Source organism: Haemaphysalis longicornis, unplaced genomic scaffold (genome assembly GCF_048455015.1).
Source record: "Haemaphysalis longicornis isolate Haplotype H1 unplaced genomic scaffold, Haemaphysalis longicornis Haplotype H1 scaffold_6, whole genome shotgun sequence".
Classification (NCBI taxonomy): Eukaryota; Metazoa; Arthropoda; class Arachnida; order Ixodida; family Ixodidae; genus Haemaphysalis; species Haemaphysalis longicornis.
In genome coordinates this window covers 198764776-198785667 of record NW_027526407.1, presented here as the reverse complement: position 1 = coordinate 198785667, position 20892 = coordinate 198764776, and the positions used below count along the sequence as shown (strand labels likewise).

Sequence of the window (20892 nt, the reverse complement as noted above, 5' to 3'; positions counted from 1 at the left end):
GTCAACCAAGATCATTGGCATGAGCCTTACGCTCGGAGACAGCACTCAAAACGCGTGAGTGCCACTGGTAAATCCAATGAAGAGACTATGTAAAGGAACAATTCAATGACGCCATAACAACACCGGCGTTTGCATTTGGTTCTTCAAATAAGTATTTGCAAGTCATGCCTGACGATTTTGCAAACTCGAAGAAACCACGTTTAGAAGGAAAGGATGGTCCTCTAAAAGACAACTGAGCTCCCGTTTCTGGAGAAAATGAAGAAATTGACGCCTATAATACTTCCTTCACTCTTGTAACTTATTAGAAACAGAGGATGCAAGGCATTCTGGTGGTGTTTAGGCCGTTAAACACGACGCTAAAGTTTTTTGGCATGTCAACCGTGATCGGGTTGCCTCCGCATTGCGGTCAAGCATGCGACAATTCCATAGGCTAAACAATCCGTTCAGCACGAAAAGGTCGTGTGGCACGGAACAGCTCTTCATTACTGTACATTGCTGTACGTGAGCGCCATATAATTCGGAGGCCCAGTGCCATGACTAAATCGTAGGGCACTGCGTCCTCATTGTCTATTTCACGGGAAACGTATACCGTGAGGACAAAGTAGAAGCTCTTTGTGTAATGTTCTCTGTAGCAGACCCAAAAAATATACTCCCTGCCAACAATGTAAAAATACATGATCTATCATCTCATGTGATTTACAACTAAAACAATCTGCCCCCCAAGGTACAAATAACCTTCTTTCTTCCATAAACGTTCACACTAATAATGTTCCTGTATGTAACCTATACACAAAAGACTTGACCCCTGGTTGAATCTGTAGTTTTTACCCTCTTAAGCTCATTGGTTACGGGCCTTCCACAGTACATGGCTCTGTGCATGGACCCTAGGGACACATCATCGACAATGTCAATGATACAATTTTTTTCCGTATCACCGTACCTAAAAGCTCTTCTGAAAACTTTGTGGCCACAAATTTTACGCTGGCCACAACCTCCTTAAAATATCCCAAAATACCCCCGTCATGTACTCAGTCGTAATAGCATACTGGGGGAAAACCCCGTCTAGCCCTAATTGGCGCTAAACGAGGAAAAGGGTTACTTACTTTCCTTTCGCTCACTCAAAAAAAAATAAATGTATTTACTAGTTGGCCCACAAATACATGCGCTAGCCCCACTCCTCCATCTTTCACACGCCTAAAAATGTTGTTACCACCACACCTCTCCCAGTTCGAGGGCCAGACCAAAACAGCGAACACTCGATTCAACTTTTGCACGTTCGTGAGGGGGCAGTGCAACACGTGCCTCCGATAGCAGAGTTTGCATACTAGGAACAAATTACATACGGTAGCCCTAGCAAACGTGGACATATAAGTTCCCTTCCACTTGTCCGCTTTCGCGCCAGTTTCTTGTGTCTGTTCTCGCCAATATGGTTCGCTACCTCTATAAAACTGAAGTGGGGTTCCCACATACTTAACCGTGGTTGTCGTCCAGCCTACATTGGCTAAAGTGTAGGGGAACTGTTTCGTGACTTTCACTACTTTATAGGTACTCTTCTTGTTTTGACAGAACACAGTAATGTCTTCCGCATCAGCTGGCAGTTTCACTTCAGTCTCGAGGAGGCGGAACCCACGAATCTCTAAATCTTTTAGCACACGCAAACGCAAAGCTTCAAAGTAAATACAAAACAGTAGTGGGCTGAGTGGGCAGACCTGGTGCACCGAGCGTTGCACGCCAATGGGGACTACGGATGTCTTATTCGCCCCTAACCACGTAGTGCAATTTTGGTACGCCAGAGCCACCCCTTCTTTAATAACAAAGCCTACATTAAAATATTTCAGTATACGAAACCCCACTTCGTGCGACACACAATCAAAAGACTTGTAGAGACCAACCTGAAGAGCCGCGAAGCCTACATATGGGGCATTGCTACAATCAAGCCCGCACCTGGCCTCGTGAATGTTGGTACATATAGATCTTCTTTGTATACCGCAGGTTTTATGAGAGTCTACTATTTTATAGTTAACTACCTGGAGCCTACTTGCGACAGTTTTCATAAACCTTTATAATGTATATTCATGAGTGAAATGGGCCCGTTTGAAGTAACTTAAGTTTTTTCCCATCTTCTGTTTTTGGGATCAATATCGTGTGAGCGTATCCATAAGAATGTCGCTGGTCATTCAAATTAATGTCTTCCTGGAAAACGGCAGTTAGCACCGTAGCTATTTCCCTCTGAAAGTTTTTATAGAATGCCGTTCCTAAACCATCCGGCCCTGGCGGCTTACCCGCGTTTAAATTGTGAATAGCCATTTCAACTTCTCTTAGTGTTATTGGCTGCTGTAAAAGCTCCTCGTTTCATAATCCAGTCTCGGCGTGTTGCCAAGAATTTTTTTCTTGAATTTTTTTCTTATCAACTTCCCGGAAAGCGGAAAGCAACTTATAGTACTCGAAGAACACACATTCAATGTGGTTGTTATCGTCTGATGTAAAACCATTCCAGTTAATCTCGCTTATATCGTTCCGGCTAGCGCGCGCCTTCTCCAACCCAAAAGCCCCCTTGGTAGGCCTTTCACCCGCTATCACCTGTTCTTCTCTTGCTTGCATAAGCGCTCCGGGATACAATTCCTCGTTGTGATGTGGTAAGGTGTGGGGCGCGGTGACTAAAGGAAGAGGACCACATACCACAAGAGGGACTGGCTCGAGAAGAAGATGATGAAAGAAAAGACGAAGAAAAAGAAGAACCATTTTACGGGATGACGAGAAGGATTTTTAAGGGACCAATGAAGAAGATACACAGGGTGATGGTTGAGGAGGAGGAGGTTAGCTGAACAAACAAATGGGAGCCTCACACGGTACGATGCGAGCTGAAGAGGTGGACGACGAAGTTGGAGTAGAGAGTGGGGAACGAGGTCTTAGCAGCTTTGGCTTTATCAATCGTCGAGGTTCTCCCCCCGTTTTCTTGCGTGTGGTTGGCACGTTATCGCCAATACCTGTTCAATCAAGATGCCTCCGATCATGGTCTGAACACTTCTCCTGAACTGGAACACCTCAGGTACCGCTGGAAGAGAAGTTTACGCCAACCTCGCTTGTGCGAAGTATTGCTGACTTCTTTCCGTTGTGGTGTGCCGCCACTTAATCGGTATTTATATAGGGCAGATTTGATAACCTTCCCCTTGTGCCACTTTTGCCAAGAAATTGAATCCGAAGAGCATTTTTTTCTTTTTTGCCGCCGATTTTCTAACAATCGGAGAAGGCTGCTGGAGATTCCCCTGCTACGTTTCGGACTGCCTTTGACTGTATCGGTGCTTTTATCGTTTGGGGGGACTAGGCTGGGTCGATGCCATAAGGACGTGTGCAACGTCATCCACTCCTTCATTTCGGAGAAAGGTCGTCTGCCGTGTTAAAAACATTCGGATTAGGCTGACTTTTACTATAGTTTTCCGACTCTTCCCTCTGTTGTTTTCTTTTTTTTTCGTGTTTTTTTCCCTCTCACCCAATAACCTAGACCAAATACTTTGTTCTGCTCCATTATTTTGCCTCGCATAATTGATTGTAACATAACTCTTCTTGGCCAATCCGCCTAAGTGGGTATGCGCCTATTTTCGGGCCACCACCACCACCACCTTGGCAGGAATGGTGGCCAGTTCGGGTCGAGTATCGGGGCTTCTAGGTGGTTATGCTACCCCCGGGACGAGAGCTGGCGGACCGGCGTTGATCACCCTGAGCCCTGAAAGCATCCTTTCGTGAAAGCGCACCGGCGGCGGCGCACCGCCGGCGACCTGTCGGGCCACGCCCCACAACGGAGCAGCGGCATCGCACCGTTTGGCAGCGGGCAGCTTGGAACCATCGGTTATCAGCGGCTTCGCACTGCTGGCCTCCTGCTGAGTCGTGCTGCTCAAGGAACCCATGGCATCACACCACGATGATCCAGACCACTGGCGACCACCACGGGCCATCGCGACGTTCTGCTACGAGTGTCAACGCGTAGGCCAGCCGACCCACCGGGCCACGTCATCGGCATCGCAGCGGCTTCAACCTGTTACAGGGTAGGACTTGTTTGACTTCGGCATAGACGGTTCGTGTAATATAGTGACTTTTTGGTTAGATTTTTGGAGTGTGCGGTCGTACCTGTTTTTTTTTTAAAGACGATAGTGTTTCTTGGGCTACTAAACCCAGAAATTTTGGTCTGTCTGTATGTCTGTCCGTCTGTCTGTCTGTGACCCGATTCAGCCACCCGGCCAAAGCAAAACAATGCCTGCGCAATAGTCTTATATAGCCACAGCTAAATCTACCCGTCTATGTCCGGTGGAATGTTCATACTTGTCAACATTGTTGAAGAAGAACAAGACATTACGCAAATATGAGACAACAAATCAATACAGAAGTGATATTTGCAGTGTTCCTTAATAAAAAAATCAAACATGCTTGAATTTGCGAAATTAAATACTTCATCAACTGCAGAAAAAGAATTCACTCCGCCGTCGCCTGCTGTCGCCCGCGCCACTATAGCTTCTGGGGACATTTTAAGAAATCAACCGGCAACAGGTACGCAAGGTTCCACTAGGTAGGTTCCACGTTCTGCTTGCAACGCACGTGGAGTAGGGAAACCCGGTTCTATAAACGCTGACGTATGGCGCCTCGATTAACGCGCGTCTTCGCCGTACGGCAGCGTTCGCATCGAGTCACCCGGTTTGGAGCAGTGGAACGCGGGAAATTTAAAACGATTTAAGCAAACCGTTGGCGTCTTTACCTTGGGAGGAGCGCGACGCAAGAGGAACAACATGAGTGGTGAGCGGGAAAGCGAAGGGAGGCATTTACTTCGCAAAAGCCGATAAAGACTATCGTCTTTTGACGGTATTTGCAACGAAAGGAGCAGATACGCGGCCAATTTTTTTGTTTAGTGTGATATGCGTGTTCATTAAATATGATCCCGTTCGTTTGGTGTTTTGTTTTGTAAATATATTGTGCGGACCTCGAATGCCTCAACCCGAGCCTCATTTTTCTGCCGCGTGATACGCGTGACACTCGTCTATTACTTCTAGTTTTTGTTTTCTTTGTCCCATGTCGTCCCTATAAACACAAGGCGTTTTGCTTTCGTGTTCTGTTAACGTTTGCAGCGAAGCTCGGAGCAATGTTTCCTTCACATATTGTGCGTACCATATGCAGCTGGCCCTTTCGAGAGATTTAGTTTTCACTGCTTGCTTAGTTTGTTTCCACATTTTCGCTGCCGTATTTTGGCCGTCCTGGTCAATTTTTCTATGTTTGTCCATAACTATGCCAGTGTCGGATTCGTGTTTTAAAAGCTTTGGATTTAACTTCCACGGGTCCCATGCGAAATGTTTACTCCATTTTGTGCACCTAATCTCACACGAAACTGTACAATGGTCAGAAAAGGACATCGGCAGGAAACTTTAGTTGAGAAACCTGGGAAACAGTTTTAAGATATGTATATCCGGTGCAGACGGTCGTGGCTTTTACCCTGGAAACGGGTGTATTGTTCTAGTCTGGTTCCCATCATATATTCAGCAATATTCTCCATCCCGAATTCTACTCTGTGCTGACGTAACAACTCAGTGCTCGCATCCTTAAAAGACCAGCTACTGGTCTTATCACGTGCGGTTAATACACAGTTAAAGACCCCTAATGATATTACCTTCCTATCATTAGATAGGAAGGTATTCTCGGAGCGACAACCTCGGAGCGCAAGTCCCACATTCGCAAAAAAACTTTACCCGCTCGTTGAGTAAATTAGCCGCCTAAATACCCATAATACGACACTAATAATAAATACCCATAATACGACATAAATACAGGTCGCGCACCACAAACCTTCGACACAAACAAGCCATAACAGATTGAAGCACTAGAGCCGGCAGCTTTCGCACCAAAAGCACACTTCCCGCCGAGGTACTGACTGCATGACTAACGCGCATAGTATCTGGCCGTGAAAGGTAGCACCATGCTCTCGGTCTCTGCCTACTCCTGAACTTTTGTTTCCTGAATATCCAACACACCAAAGTCGTGCTCACTCAACCATCAGATCACTTGACTTTGCTTGCTTCGCTCCCCAATCCCCTGACCGTACGCTTAGACATGTTCAGTATGGGGTGCTGTGCAATTTAAATTAAATTAAGGCCGAGAGCATGGCGCCTACCTTTCGTGTCTTGGGCCGGGATACGCGTTACCTCCCGCTGCTGCGCTGTCAACCTAACTGCGTTGTCCGGTGACGTTTCCGCAGGGTTCCTGTCAGGTGGGATTCTTGTGGCGCTTTCACTTGTGGCTCTCTGGTGTGCGCGTCTAGTGCCTAGTCTTTCTCTTCTCCCTCTTCAACGTGGGGACGCTTGGCTGAACCCGCACCATCCACAGGCGTGCCCGCGTCCAAGTTTTCTCCCTTTGCACCAACGTTTCCCCGTATGCGCCCCGACGTTCGACCGCATTTCTCCGCTCTTATCTGCGCCCTCCGCCTCGTTGTTCAGCCCTCAGCGTCTCCTTCCTCCTCCTTGGCAGCGGCTTGCCTCGGTGTTGTCGCAGTAGTTCGCTGAGTCTCGCTGCCACACGCTCCTTCCTCTGCTTTGACGACGTACATCAAGTGCTCGAGAGGTAACTCAGGGTTAGCAGGCCCGGTCACCAACGCGTACAAGGGCACGCACTGCGCGGCGAGGTGTCCAAATCGCCTGCACTGGATAGAACGCGGCTCCCGGCGCACATGACCTGTCCGTTGCAGCGAAGACACTGCATAAGCCTGCCCGACACCACCACTAGGGCGAGCTCTCCCGTGACTTTTATCTGATGTGGCAGGTCGTCCAGCTTGATGCCCCTTTTCAGATTCAGCAGCACCGTCCTCGTCGTTGACCCCTTGTCTGTAACGCCTTGGCCTAGCCAGCGTTCGCGGTTCACTTTGGCCACTTTGCGGTACGGCCCGACAGCGGCACGAATGTCTTCGTCGGTGACGCCGTGCAGCAGCCAATGCAGCTTCAGCCGTTCCTGTTGGTCTTACGGGTCAATGATGACGCGCAACCGTCCCTTCACCTGTAGCTTGGTAACTGCCAACATCCACGTCCGTTGCTTCGGCGCTGTTGAATGTTATCGCCCAAACGTGACTTATTTGTAGACTACCAAGGCGACAACCTCGGAGCGCACACCAGTCCGTGCAAGCACGTCTTTGAAGTTTAAGACCTTGAAAGGTCTTGCTTTCACATCACCGTGCCATAATAGCGTATTCCCGACAATACGGCCGGTGAGCAGTCGTGGCAATATTACCTGATAATCCTCGCTGTCACTTCTGTTAGGCCTGTGTCTGCGGCTCTGCTGAGCCGCCATTGCCGCTCCGCCGAAGCTCACGATTCAGACGTCCGAACGCTAGAACGACGGGAAGTAGAATGACTGAGCTACGCACAGACGTGGAGACGGGGAGACAGACGCCGGTTTTGATTCAGCATCTGGGAAGGCGGAGGGCGCTTTTTCAATGCCACACAGAAACAAGAGTGAGGGGGAGGTAGTTAGAGAGGTGATACAGAAGCTGCGCATTCCGCACTCCTCTTTACACTTCAAAATACGCTCCTTCACGTTTTCTTCCTCCCGACGCACGGCCCGGATAGAGCGGCGGCGCCCGCCGCTCTAGCCCGGCCGTGGCCGACGCTGCTGAATCCTTGGATTCCCAAGCTAAATCCTTGGCAGGCCGTAGAGGTCGGGCCGTAGAGGTCGCCTTGGCACCGTTACCAACAGCTGCACTTTTACCTCGCTCTGGGAAAGACGCGTGTGGTTCGCTCGAATGTACACGAATGTGGGAAATTTGGAAGCTCCCGGTTTTACCATGAATATAAATCGTGGAAAAGTCGGAAGTATTTACCTTTCATGTTGAACTTCCTCGGATGCTTGAGTAGTTGCCATATCGTTTAAACTGAAGCCCTTAGTTAGCTAAGTAGGGCGAAAATTCGGCCTGCATTCCACACCAAATAAACTTTGAATGGTACATGAAATGGCCGACTTCTCAAACATGAAAATCACGTAAATGACTTCTTTAAATGAGGGTACATTACTATTTGATCTTCTTAAAACAAAATAACAAAATTTATGCACGCGGAAATTGAAATCAGGGTCTATTAGACTGCGATATCCGCACGGCATTCCTGTACCATCAGAGGACGATTGTTCTGGCTAAGCAAAGGTGACCCTAGCGACGGAGTTGTGACCTTGGACACACAGAACAAAGATAAGTCGAGCACACAGAAATGTAGGCCTCCGACATTTACTCAGTTTACAGAACCGAGTGAATGCAGGGGTAACATGAGTAATTGGCCAACAGAACATTGCAAAGGAAAGAAACGGATGTTGACAACGACAGGACACTTGCGTACCACTAGAAACTCGCTACCGCAAGGACCACGTCATTACCGGGCGGAAAATGAAAGCGCTCACTTCCGCGTGGTATTGGTTCTCCAAATAATATTAGTGCTGCGTATCTGGCATGGACTGCATCGACAGCAGCTGTAAAATAAGGGAGCGCAGGAAACATCAGGCATCCGTTCCAACTATATAGTAATTTTTTCACATTGGCAGCACCCTAAGGTGTTTAAGTGTTCTACAATGGTTTTGGAGCTTCTCTAAACTTATTAAAAAAGGCACAACCATTTAAAAAAATTACACCGCAAGTGAAGAAAACATTTTTATTGATAACTCTTCTCATCCAAAAAATTCTTCACATCGTAGTTTCGTTTATTCCACTCAAAGGTTGTTGACCTGCCCAGCGAAGAAAATTTCACCCGAAACGCGGTTTCGAATGAAGAACAGGAACGGGTGGTCAATCTTTATGTGTACTGGTTCTAGACCCATGCGGTTGACCTCTGCAACCCCAGAAACGGCGGCCGCTTCTGTTCCCTCTTCGTCAACTTTAAGGACAGCCCGCTGAACTACGTCAGACACGACCAGCTCAGTGCCTCCCGTTGCACCTGAAAGATCGGCGCCGGCAAACATCTTCCGCAGACCAAGGCTCCTCAAGTGGTTCTTCGGGTAGTTCATCATGTCCAGTTCAAACCTACGAGAAAATTTATATTTTATTCTCTGTACGAATACCTATGTGCATGCCTCACTCTTGTATTCGTTTATTTTATCATTTCATTTGTCTTCTTAATTGTTGTTTTTCTCTCAAGGATGGCCGATGTACCGGCAAAATTTTATTTTAGTTGAGCAAAGCGAAATGGTACTGTTCGAATGTTAGTTGCTGGACAGATATTTTTATAGATGTATCCACAGAAAAAACAGGTAAAGGGGCTAAACTGTCAGTCAACTTGTTGCTCTTGTAGAAACCAGTAAACGAGAATTCTCCTATAAAGAACTGCAGACACACAGTCAATAGTTTTTTGTATAGGGAAGCGGCATCCTGAACGTGTCTTGCTGCCCTCAGCGTGAGAAACACTGCTTCTTAAAGCTCAATGTGTTTTACGACGTTATTTTCGTAGAAATATGTTCTGCAGAGAAAGCGATTTTTCAAACCCAGTGGTTTTTTACGGTGGACGTCATTTTACAAATATCTGTCATCTATCTAGGGTTTCCCCGGTTTGCATCTTTTGAGGTTTATGATTTGTCGGAGACAAAACGTTGGTACTTATTTCATGTAGAATTAGTTTAGTATATTAATATAGGCAATCGTTCACCTTTATGTTTGAAAAATATAGAGTCCAGACGTTTATCTGAAGCGAAGGAGGTAATTACTAGTGAGCCAATTTTGTTTCGTTGTATTTGTGTTCACATATTTTTGCGTAAGTTCTAAACAGAACTGGCTATAGAAATATTGCTGGTTCGGGCTCGCGAAGACCTAATGCAACGCGAATTAAATTCGCATTAAGAGGTAATGGCAACGTGCGGCTATGGTAACAGATTTATAGCCATACCTGACCAGCAGGCAGTGATAACACCCGTAAAAATTATAAATAGTATTTTCTGGCAAGCTTTGACATTAACCAAAACTTCTTGGTCCGTGTGGCACTCTCTGGTATGCTCAGGTGCTAATCCTAATGTATACATGAAGACTTCGCAAGCTGCGCAGAGAAATAAAATAATTAATTGCTTCACATTCCACAAGTTCGGCCAGTTTCACCAAGCTGAATGAAAAAAAACTGTGGGTGCTTTAAATAACAAATATTATGTATAAAAGAACACGCTCCCGACTTACCGACTCACTTACTGACCTCTAACCCCTGAGCCGGAAGTACTGCTGATAGAATAATTTACACGCCCAAAAATTTCTTTCAGTGTTTCTCATGAACCGAACCATTCAGGGTAAAGAGGCAGTTTTGGCAAGTATTACGGATTCTTCAGCGCAGGTACTTACCAAACCTATAACAAATAAACTTTTGCCGTACAATTTTACCAGTGCAAATTCCCCAAAATCACAAACCAATTCCATCACCAAGGCAGAGAAGTGACCTAACGAGTGATACTAACTCCCTGAAAAACAGCCGGAGGCACGAAAGTGAACATTTAGAAATATATGTTACCATTGCATAGGAAGGCACAATCACTTTCCTTTTAGATGCGACCGCTTCTCATTCACTCGCCTTGTCCCTCCATACGGCGTATTCCACACCCCTCCCCCTTCACCATACAAAAAAATAACAGTTAGCGGCGCCCGGTTTCGATCCCACAACCCTGTGGGCGGAACGCGAGGTACATGGTGCTCTTCCCACTGCGCCACGAGACCGAGACAGAATCAAATGCTACGGACGCGCCTTATATCATTTACTCATTCAAACTACGTCGATTCTACTGATACAACGCATGATGGGGCAATAATTAACACTTGCAATAAAATAAAAGAAGCTCCCACTTACAGCAACAATGATGGAGTAAAGGTCGTTGCGACAGCGAAGCCCCAAGCATACCACTTAGAGAGATTGACCAAGATTGGCCAATAAATCATAATATTAATCATAAAACATAATAATCATACGCGTTCCCGACACGTTCCACGTGATTTCAGAATCAATCCAACGGAAACACCAAGTGAACCCCACGATGCGTCGCATCTACACAGGGTTCCCCTCGCGGGGACATTGGCGCAATTTTAAAATTAAGCCCCAAGTGAGGAGTTAAGTTGAAGTATTTTTTTAGAAATCTCTTATTATAGCGTTGACGCGCTGGATAGGAAACTTCTATTTTCGGCATTGATAACTGATGCGAACGTGGAAACGTTTCGCGTGGTCTCTGAAAAACTAACTTCTGAGGAGTAAATCTTTACAGGGATAAATTACGTAACTGAACAAATTTTTATATGCTAGGCGCGTTATGCATTCATGTCCATTTTCTAAAAAAATGTACCACTACAAACTCTAAATACCCAAATTTACCAGGAGAATTTTTGTTCTTCCAAACCCCACGCACGACGTTTATGCGGCAAGCTAACTGTTCATGACATGCAAAAAAAGTAAAAACGGGTTAGACCTGCTATCGACTTCTAGACAAAATTGCAGGACTTTGTGACTTGGAATTGTTGGACATAAGTCGTAATACGGCTTAAAACGTAATAGGGGCGATTTTCCGCGAAATTTCTAAAGAGAACAACTGGCAATGAAATTATTACTAAAACTGTTCTGCCATTATCCGTGTTGGTGGGTGCTTTTTTGTGTTTATATTTGGTCCCTAAGAAAACAAAAAAAGTGCAGAGGGTTCATCCGAAGATATTGTATATCAGATAAGACCGTTCGCATGTTAATTGATTTGTCGGGATGTATGCATCGTTTTTATTGCCTAAAATAGTATTTACAGTTTGTCTCAAGCAACACGTAACATGCCAAATAGGTGGAAGTCAAATTGCGCGCTGGTATGATGTATTCATAGGTATAGGTTACACCCGTCAGCATAGCGACACCATTTTTACTCTATCGCATGTATAATAATACAGCTGGTATTTCAAACTCACTAAATTTGCATATTTGTCAGTTTTTTTACTAACTTGACCCGAGTTAAGCATGAATGCGTACTATTGAAAGGGGAGCATAATTGGGACTTAAAACTAATAACCCGTTCTTCTTCTTCTGTATGGTACGTAAAAATGATATCGAACACTTTTGATTCCGTGGGCGAAAGAAAATACGCGAGCTTTATCGCGAATTTTATGAAAACGTAATAACACTGATGCCTGCTTTCACGCTGTTTAAATTTTTTTATTCAGTAACACTGAGCGGAAGAAAAAAAAAACGTAAAAAACTGTCTGTGCCACGACGAAAATCAATTGTCTAGCACTTCGTTTGAGTTCTTAAAAAAAAAAATGCGCCCACCTCCCCGCAAGGGGAACCCTGTGTAGATGCGACGCATCGTGGGGTTCACCTGCTGTTTCCGTTGGATTGATTCTGAAATCGCGTGAAACGTGTCGGGATTGCGTATGATTATTATGTTTTATGATTATTATTATGTTTTATTGGCCAATCTTGGTCAATCTCTTTAACTGGTATGCTTGGGGCTTCGCTGTCGCAACGACCTTTACTCCATCATTGTTGCTGTAAGTGAGAGCTTCTTTTCTTTTATTGCAAGTGTTAATCATTGCCCCATCATGCGTTGTATCAGTAGCTTCTTGACGTAGTTTGAATGAGTCACGGATATAAAGCGCGTTCGTAGCATTTGATTCTGTCTCTGTTTTGTGGCGCAGTGGGAAGAGCACCATGTACGTCGCGTTCCGCTCACAGGGTCGTGGGATCGAAACCGGGCGCCGCTAACTATTATTTTTTATAGTGTAGGGGAAAGCGTGTGGACGGACAACAACGCCGTATGGAGGGACAAGGCGAGTGAATGAGATGCAGTCGCATCTAAAAAAATAATTGGCACTATGACAGAAAATATCCCCGTCTCATAGCATCTTCCAGACAAAAAGTGACTAAGACGGATACCCTGCTATTACGTTGATACTCTTAAAGAACCCCAATGGTAGTAACGATTGCACGCGAAAACACAGAGTGATTGCATAATGTTTTTAATGCAACTTCGGTTAACAACTACTTCCCCAAATGTAAACAACTACAAAAAGAAAGTTTAGAAAAGCCGGATAAAAATGTTTTGCAGTGCCACGAATTGAGGAAATTGTCGTTTTCAAATAGAAACGTCGAAAGTGCGCTTCTGAGTTCGCACAAAGTTCGCATTGCAAAAATAAAAGAAGTACATTTGTTCGCTTGAGGTGTTTGGATATTGATCTCCGCTGTTTTCGAGAACCAACTATGAGGGGTGAGACTTTCACACGTTTTTTTTTATGGAACGATAGCGTTATCTGCCAAAGCGTATCGAAGTCGTATTTTCTTATTAGTCGCCCGTCGGAAGTTGTTCTATGTAGTTAACTTTACAAAAGCCTGCACCAGCCTGGCGGAGTTATTTTTATAAAGTCCGTGAACCCGTTAGCGGCCAACGAAATAGGCCGAGGAATTTAAAAGCACAATTCGGTTATAAATGACGGTGGTTTTGCAACAGCTACTCACTTTGGAAGGTGCAACGCGACGTCTGTGTTCGCCAACGAAGCCAAGACCGCGTCGAGCTTGGCGATGGTAAGATTTTGCTTAAGAGATTGCACGCCAGTTCTTTCTGAAGGTAAAACGATGACCATGCTGTAGTCATCTCCGCGGTACAGCATCTCCACTACAGTGGCCTGCAGAGTCGCGTCGAATGTATGGTTCGTCTTCAGTCGCTGGAACATCACATCCACCTCTGTGGGGTCCTGACCGCGGTTATAGAAGGGTCCTTTTTCGGTAAGCGCCCGGTCAAACTGACTTGCCCAAAGGCCCTTAAATACAATTGCGTTCAAAAGGAGTAGCTTAGTGTCGGTACGGATGGGGTCTTGAAACAACGTCTCAATCTTGTCATGCGTTGCTCTCTTCACCCACGCGTTTATGTCTTCAACCGCCTCCTGTCTCTTGTGGGCGAAGTCAAGTTTAAGGAGGTGAGCGTTAAAGATGTGGTTCAATGCAGCGTAGTACGATTCCAGAATTGGAAAACCCTCTTGAACCGCTGCGCTGTTCGCTACGTCAATGCCGACCCTGGCGGATTCGGATTGGAGCCGATTGTTTTGGTGGGCGAACGCCTCCAGCACATCATCATCATCGAGCCCGGCTTGTGTGTAGCCAAGTGCCTGAGACATCTCATTCTGCGTCGTTCCGCGGGCGCCGGCATAGGCCATTCCCAGAGCGGTGGAAAGACTGTACGGGGAAAAGAAGACGTTCTTATTTCCGTAGCTTGGAAGAATCTTGAGAAGGCTGAGGGCGAAGTTATTGTTCGCTGATACCAGTTTTCGCTCATTCTCTGACAGGCCGGAGGACGTCTGGATGAGTCCAATTGCCAGGATGGTGGTGAACGCTGAGATGCGCTGCATGATGGTGTGGCACTGCGCAGCAAAATGGAATTTAAAGTTTGGTACTTTCGTTCTAGACTAAAAGGGACGCTTAGTTATGCGACATCTGGCAGTGAAAACCAATACAAACAAAAGTTGGTCGAGGCAAATGATTTTGGTGCATTCACCCCATTCCTTTGGTAAGACTTCATGCATCTGTAGGGGTTAGGTAATAATTGATATTCCAGGAAGCCTGTGTATTTATTTACCACTCTTCTGTTTTATAGAGTGAGCTTGACGCGTAAAGGTTGAAATTTGGTGATTTGTTCTTTACGTATCTAGTGCCAAGAGAAAGGCGCAAGTCGAGTCTGGGGATCGTTTTTCGTTTCCCCATGGAAGCACAAGTCACCACAGGATAAATTCTGACTTGCGGCCTAACGCCTTCTGATTTTTTAAAGCATTCCAAAAAGCATACTTTGAGGGCAAAAAATTTGTTTTAATTGCACAAAAAGTTTCGCGGCGTTTGCTGCTGAATATTATTTCTTCCACGCTGAGAAAACATCAAATTAACTCAATAAGCGTGATAAATCAATTGTGGACAATGACTTTCTAATACCCTCCGCACAAACCAAGGCAGCTTCTAATAACTTTCTTAGTTTGTTGCAGTTTTAATGCTAATTCATCTTGGCTACACCCAAACAATGGTGTTTGTGTGCGTGCGTGCGTGCGTGCGTGTGCGCGTCCGTTTGTGTGTGCGTGCGTGAGTGCGTGTGTGCCTGCGTGCGTCCGTTTGTGTGTGCGTGCGTGCGTGTGCGTGTGTGCGTGCGTGTGTGCGTGTGTGTGTGTGTGTGGGCGTGCCTGCGTGCGTGCGTGCTCGTGTGGGTTCAACGGTTTTTAGATAGACCGCTATTCTTGTGATGTCAAATAAAAAATATCCCGCCATCTCCACGAAGTGAATGATGATGAGAGGGGCGAAGCTAAAATGCTTATCGGTAAAACCGTGCAACATTCGCCCACACATCATATGAAGACTCGCCACATATAGCTTTCCACCGCTCCGTTGACAAGCCCGTCGGCGACGTCGATGTTTGTGGTGATTATGAAGGGCTTGTTTGGGACGATGAGAATCTCCATGGGTAAGTTGGCGAATTCGGTGTGTGACATTTTAGCCACCTTGGCCGTCGCCTTGTGCAGGTCGTCTTGTGTCGCGTACCCCTGATACCTGTCTTCCGCTCGCAGGCGGCGAACGACAACTTCTTCTTCTCCCTCTCCTCCTTGTTGAGTAGCAACGAACGCGTTGAACGTTTTGACCTCTTCGTCCAATCTTTGGTTGGCCAATCACTAGGGGGATCCGGCCACAATCATCATCATTCCGCCGTGTATGGCAGCAACGAGGGACGGGACTGGGCCCGAGCAGGAGTCTTGAGCTCCAAGGCGACGAACGGCAGCCTCTTCTCCTTCCTATACTCATTGCTGGATAGCAACGAACGCGTTGAACGTTATGACCTCTTCGGCCAATCTTTGGTTGGTCAATCCCTAGGGGGATCCTGCCACAATCATGATCAATGTGCCGTGTACAATGTGCCGTTTACTGCCGGTACAGGGCTTGAGCAAGAGGAGCTTCGCCCCAAAAATCCGAACATCGGATTGGTAATTTTCAGGCTGTTTGTAAACGTCGTTCCCAGAGTACAATTCTCTAAAAAAGGGACGTCGTTTTGAAACGACGCGATAGCTCCGTGCAAATCCATGTGTTCTTCGGCGTCGCTTTGCGCTTCTTGCTACAGTGGTTTTCTTGACTTATCTGGATCCTCTTCTGCACTCAAAGCGGCGTCCCTGAACAAGAACACGTGGATTTGCATGGAGCTACCACGTCGTTTCAAAACGACCTCCCTTTTTAAGAGAATAGGGCCCCAGATTGTCGTGTTCGCAAATACAGTTCAGTGATTGTTTCCCAAGGTGCTTTGTCTCAAGGCCTACCGCTTTTGTTAGGACACCCTAGGTCTTTGTGATCGCTAAGTTCACCTTCAGCTTGTTAAACCCGAGCGTCAGCCGCGATTTAAGGGTTGCTTGAAACTTCGCTTTCTTTAGGCCCATGGTTGAAACTAAAAAAAGAATCTGGCCTATCTTGTTTCTTTCCACTAAATTACCATTCCCCCTCTTGCGTCCATACTTTGAACCTATCGCTTGGTCACACCCACGCCAGATGCCGTTTTTTTTCTTATGAAAATTGTTATCCTTAGGCGTTTAAAAAGGCATAGGTAGACGCTCTCTTGCAGTCTTTTTTCACTTTGGAGTAAACACCTGCCTGCTGATCTCGCGTGCTGTTTGTCCACAGTAAACCTTAAACACAAGACGTCTGCGTACATTTTCCTTTACCGTTATCTTAAGTATCTCCATGTCAACAAACAGCTGTAATTCTTGGTAAATATCCCAGGCATTCGTGACTATGATGCATGCATCGCTGATAAAGTCGCTTAATTAGTGGTAAAAGGGTGTAAATTATCATAAAATATCTACTTCTATGTCATTTTTATTCTCTGTAAGTTTTGGTAAAGACCCATGACCTCTGCCAAAATACCCGGCTCGGACATAGTGAATGCAGCTTTTTGTTGCCCATAAAACTTTCAAATGCCACAGTGAACACTGCTGTTACAGACAATTCTACTCTTGCATTAATACCAGCAGTCAGGCGAATACATATAGATGGCTGCTCTGTGCACAATGCCGTACATATTTATACCTTTCCATTTCATTCTGGCGCTTTACTTGGTTTAGCCCACCCAGAAGTAGATACAAACTTTGAACAATTCTAAGAAAACAACATTTTAGAAAACATTTGTATTGGATTTCTTTAGGTGGCTCGCTAAACGAAGTTGGAGCCTTTTTTTTTTCGTTACTCGGCACAAAATTGAAGCCCTTGTTTTTAACATGTGATACGGCTCAAAAGGTGTTAAATGACGCATGGTACGTTTAGCGACTATATTTCTACAGTGAGGGTCATACCTGTTTTAGAGTGTTCCGATGAGAGCTGCAGAATTCCTGAATGTCAATTTTTCTCGAACCGTCGTTAGCACCACTCTTCTAGCAGGTTGAACTGAACCTCTCGATGATGTGCGCACTCAGTTGTTACAAACGGTGTCGCTTCTTTTCTGCAGAGCCAAGCACGCTATATCGAGATTGTTTATCTCGTCGAGGTCTCCTTCCAAAACTAAAATAGAGCCTTCTGAAGCAGCTACATGAACGGCCAGTCCCGTTTTGCGAAAACAGTGCCTGGTCAAGTTACTAAAGACGTAGAAAACAGCCTTTTCCTGACCCACTAGCGCCGACTGCGACGAACTGCGGTTTCACACGATACGTCAAAGTGATAAATGGCCAAGGTCCCGAAGCCCACATCCTTGCCTTGCGTGTCTGATAAGCTGAATAGAAGTGCTGTCCTGTTGAGATTTTACATATGGCTGGTGACCTAGAAAGGGCTGAAGACGGTTGGTTTAGTCTTCTAAGGTCATTGATAAAGTTGCTTCAAGGGAAGTTGTTATTGCAACAATCGGCTAGGACGCAAGTGCTGGCTTTTCTATGTAGATTCGTATTTTTTTCTGCAGTCAACGTTTCGGCAGGATGTCAACTGGTTGAATAAAGATACAGTAAGAAAGCCATACAAAACAAAATTTTTGCGTTTGAGGCATAGTAAGGCTCTCTTCTTTAAAATTACCCCTCTGCACCTGCAGTCACATTGTGAATTGTGTTTTGCGGTTCATACAACAGCACCTTGAAAGGCTTTCGTAGCGACGTTTTGGATGGAGTTTTAGATGCAAAGCATCTCATTCTCGGGGCTGTGTCCCTCCCTCCCATGTTGCTGTCCGCCGTCTGCACTCTACTGCGCATGCGCTTCTCTTCAGCCGCGTCAGCGTTTGGGCTGACGTCAGCGCCGCCCACTATAAAAAGAAATAGTTAGGCGGCGCCCGGTTTCGATCCCACGACTCTGGCCGGAACGTGAGGTACGTGGCGCTCTTCCCACTGCGCTACAAAGCGAGACGGGAGAATGTGCTACGAACGCGCCTTATGTCCTTCACTCATTCAAACTACACCAAGAATCTACTGATACAAAGAAGGCACGCGAAGCTGAACGTCAACGGAAACGACGAACTGAAACTTTAGAGCAGTTTGTGGAATTTCCTGCGGGAAAGCTGTGGCGGGAAGCGCCACGCGCCTTGCAGCTCAACCAGAGAAGAGGACGAAGAGGGCGGGCAGCGGGGTAGGAGCGTGAGCACGCAATAAAGAAAGAGGAGAACCAGGAGGTGTTCGATTAGGTAACGTGGGTGTCGGTCTCTTCGCTGTCTACATTTCTCTACATTTCTCTGCCTCTACATGGGGTTTACACTACGTTCCTATTCGTGCTCTGATAAATGAAACAACTTAATGGCAGCACAATGGAACTTAAACCGAACCCCAATTATCCTTCGCACCCTCTTCATCGGTCCCCACGGGAAGATGGCGTAATTTTTTTTGTTCTGCAATCCCGCGCCCATCACCATCCGTTCCTTTGTATGTGGACGGGCTGGGGTAGGTGAATGAGGGGCAGTTTCGTTCAGGCGCTTCCATAATGAATGCACGCTCAGGTTGAGATCGATTCTGATGCTTTGTTACAGAAAATTGCTCTCACTCCTATTTATTCAAAAGTTTCCCAAAAGAAATTTTGTTGCAAGTAAACGTTAAGCCGACCCTAACACCGGTAGGCCGAGTCTGATCCACGTTTCATAATTACGTACTTTACCGCGAAAAAAACTAATGCGAAATTGCCATGTAAAGTCATTGAATGGGTTTTTAGGGATGCGAAAAGGACGGCTTCATGCTTCCTAAAGTCCAGTCCATCAAGATTTCGCAAAGATAATAACTACGAACTGTGCTCTAAAGCAAATTACAAGCAAACGCGCTTGAAGTCGTCCATTCCTTAAAAGGCGTCAAGCGTCGCTGTTCATCCTTATTCACTTTCGGGAGTTGCACGAAATTTTTTTAGGGGAAAGCTTAACACGCAATTTAAGGACGGCACTTTAGTCGGTGCTTGTTATTGAACCTCTTATACACTGTACCATTATAGCCAATAAACCGTAATGCAGACACCGTAATTCCAGAGAGGAATTCTCGCCCACCGCAGACTAAAACGCTCCGGTCTCTAAACGGGCCTCTTAAACAATTACTTAGGGCACCTAAAGCTCCTCCTAACAGATCCTTTCCTTTGCTCACTGTATATATGTGCACAAGTTTCATTTAAGTGTGTTACATAGAGCAGCATGCTTTGAAGTTTTGAATCAAGAGAATAGAAAGCACGGGGTAGGTTGTAGGCTATTTTGAAGTCGCCGCCGCTTTTAAGTACAAGCTTTAGATTCCCACATATTTCTTACCCTTGATTCAGCAAAAAACTGCTTCCTATTTTGAACTTATGAACGTAAATCTGTAACTATATTTTTGTATATTGTTTGGCGAATGCTACCTTCAAGTTGCGGTCTGAGTATTAGCTCTGTATTCTGTTGTGTTTTTTTTGGCCTTCACAGGATACTCCACACCGATTAGCTGCTCTCCAGGCGCAAGATGCCACGTTTCCTGACATGATAAGCGGAGGGTGACACGTTCAAATAGCCCTCATAAATTGGGTGCACGTTTTCAAGCCAATTCTTGGTATTGCCAACTCCTGGGGAAATAAAACAATATGAGCGTGCCGGCTCGTCGTTTATTTTACATGCGGAGGCTGGTCCATAAAATATATCTGTATAATTCACAAGAACAAGATAAAAAATAAGGTATTGCATCGTACCAATTTATTTAAATGAACTGAAACAGTTTTCGGGCTGGCAGCTTATAATTTTGTGAATTAATAATGTCGGAATTAGAAGTTAAAGTTTTCATCGATGTCTAACCGCGTCCTTGAAGCCCTCACGTGGGAGCTCTTTCAGGTAGAAGAAAGTTCTTGTTTTTGATGTTCCCAAAGTTTTTGTTTTAGTTTGAGCGACTAGCCACTATTTCTTACCCAGCTGCTGAATCGCGTGCTAGGTGTTGATGTGGATGTGTAGTGCGGTGAGCTGCTTTAGTGTTAGGTCGGCATTCAAGAGAGCTTTTGGTACAACGAAAGTGGCTAACAACAAAACTGCGCCCATTAGCACAAGAAATCCGATAAAAACAACATTCTTACATCTCCTCGTCGCGCCATATATTTCTCGATATCGTCACAACTTGCCAAGTGAAGTACCAAACTGACAGTTTTTCTGCCTTCGCATTGGAACGTTACAGAGTTTCCTCTCAATTAAACTAGAACCCTAACTTAAAGTGTTCGTTTGCATATAGTGCTGTATCAGTCGGCATATAATATATCGAATTTCAAATATCCGTCATTTCGTTGCCCAAGGTTCACTCAATGCCTTTATGAAGGCACGTTGACGCCTTTCGTAGAGGTGCATTGGATGCGAAACAGCGGTTATTCCTTCAGCTATTCAGTTTTCCCATTAAAAAAATAAAACCAGGTGGGAACACAAGCTGTTCCACTGAGGCTATTGTAGGTTTAAAGCCAACAAGTAACTAAAAAGGGACAAGCCCAACAG

At 45.6% G+C, this 20892-nt stretch overlaps 1 protein-coding gene across 1 annotated transcript; it reads right to left on the bottom strand.

The window, feature by feature from the left end:
• Positions 1 to 8679: 8679 nt before the first annotated feature.
• On the bottom strand, positions 8680 to 17413 carry LOC144142151 (iripin-2-like). The gene is made up of 3 exons (XM_077673539.1): positions 17306 to 17413; positions 13458 to 14356; positions 8680 to 9031 (listed from the first exon to the last, which is right to left on the bottom strand). The coding sequence occupies exons 2-3, from the start codon at positions 14342 to 14344 to the stop codon at positions 8722 to 8724; spliced, it is 1197 nt and encodes a 398-aa protein (XP_077529665.1). The 5' UTR covers positions 14345 to 14356; positions 17306 to 17413; the 3' UTR covers positions 8680 to 8721.
• Between the last annotated feature and the right edge of the window lie 3479 nt (positions 17414 to 20892).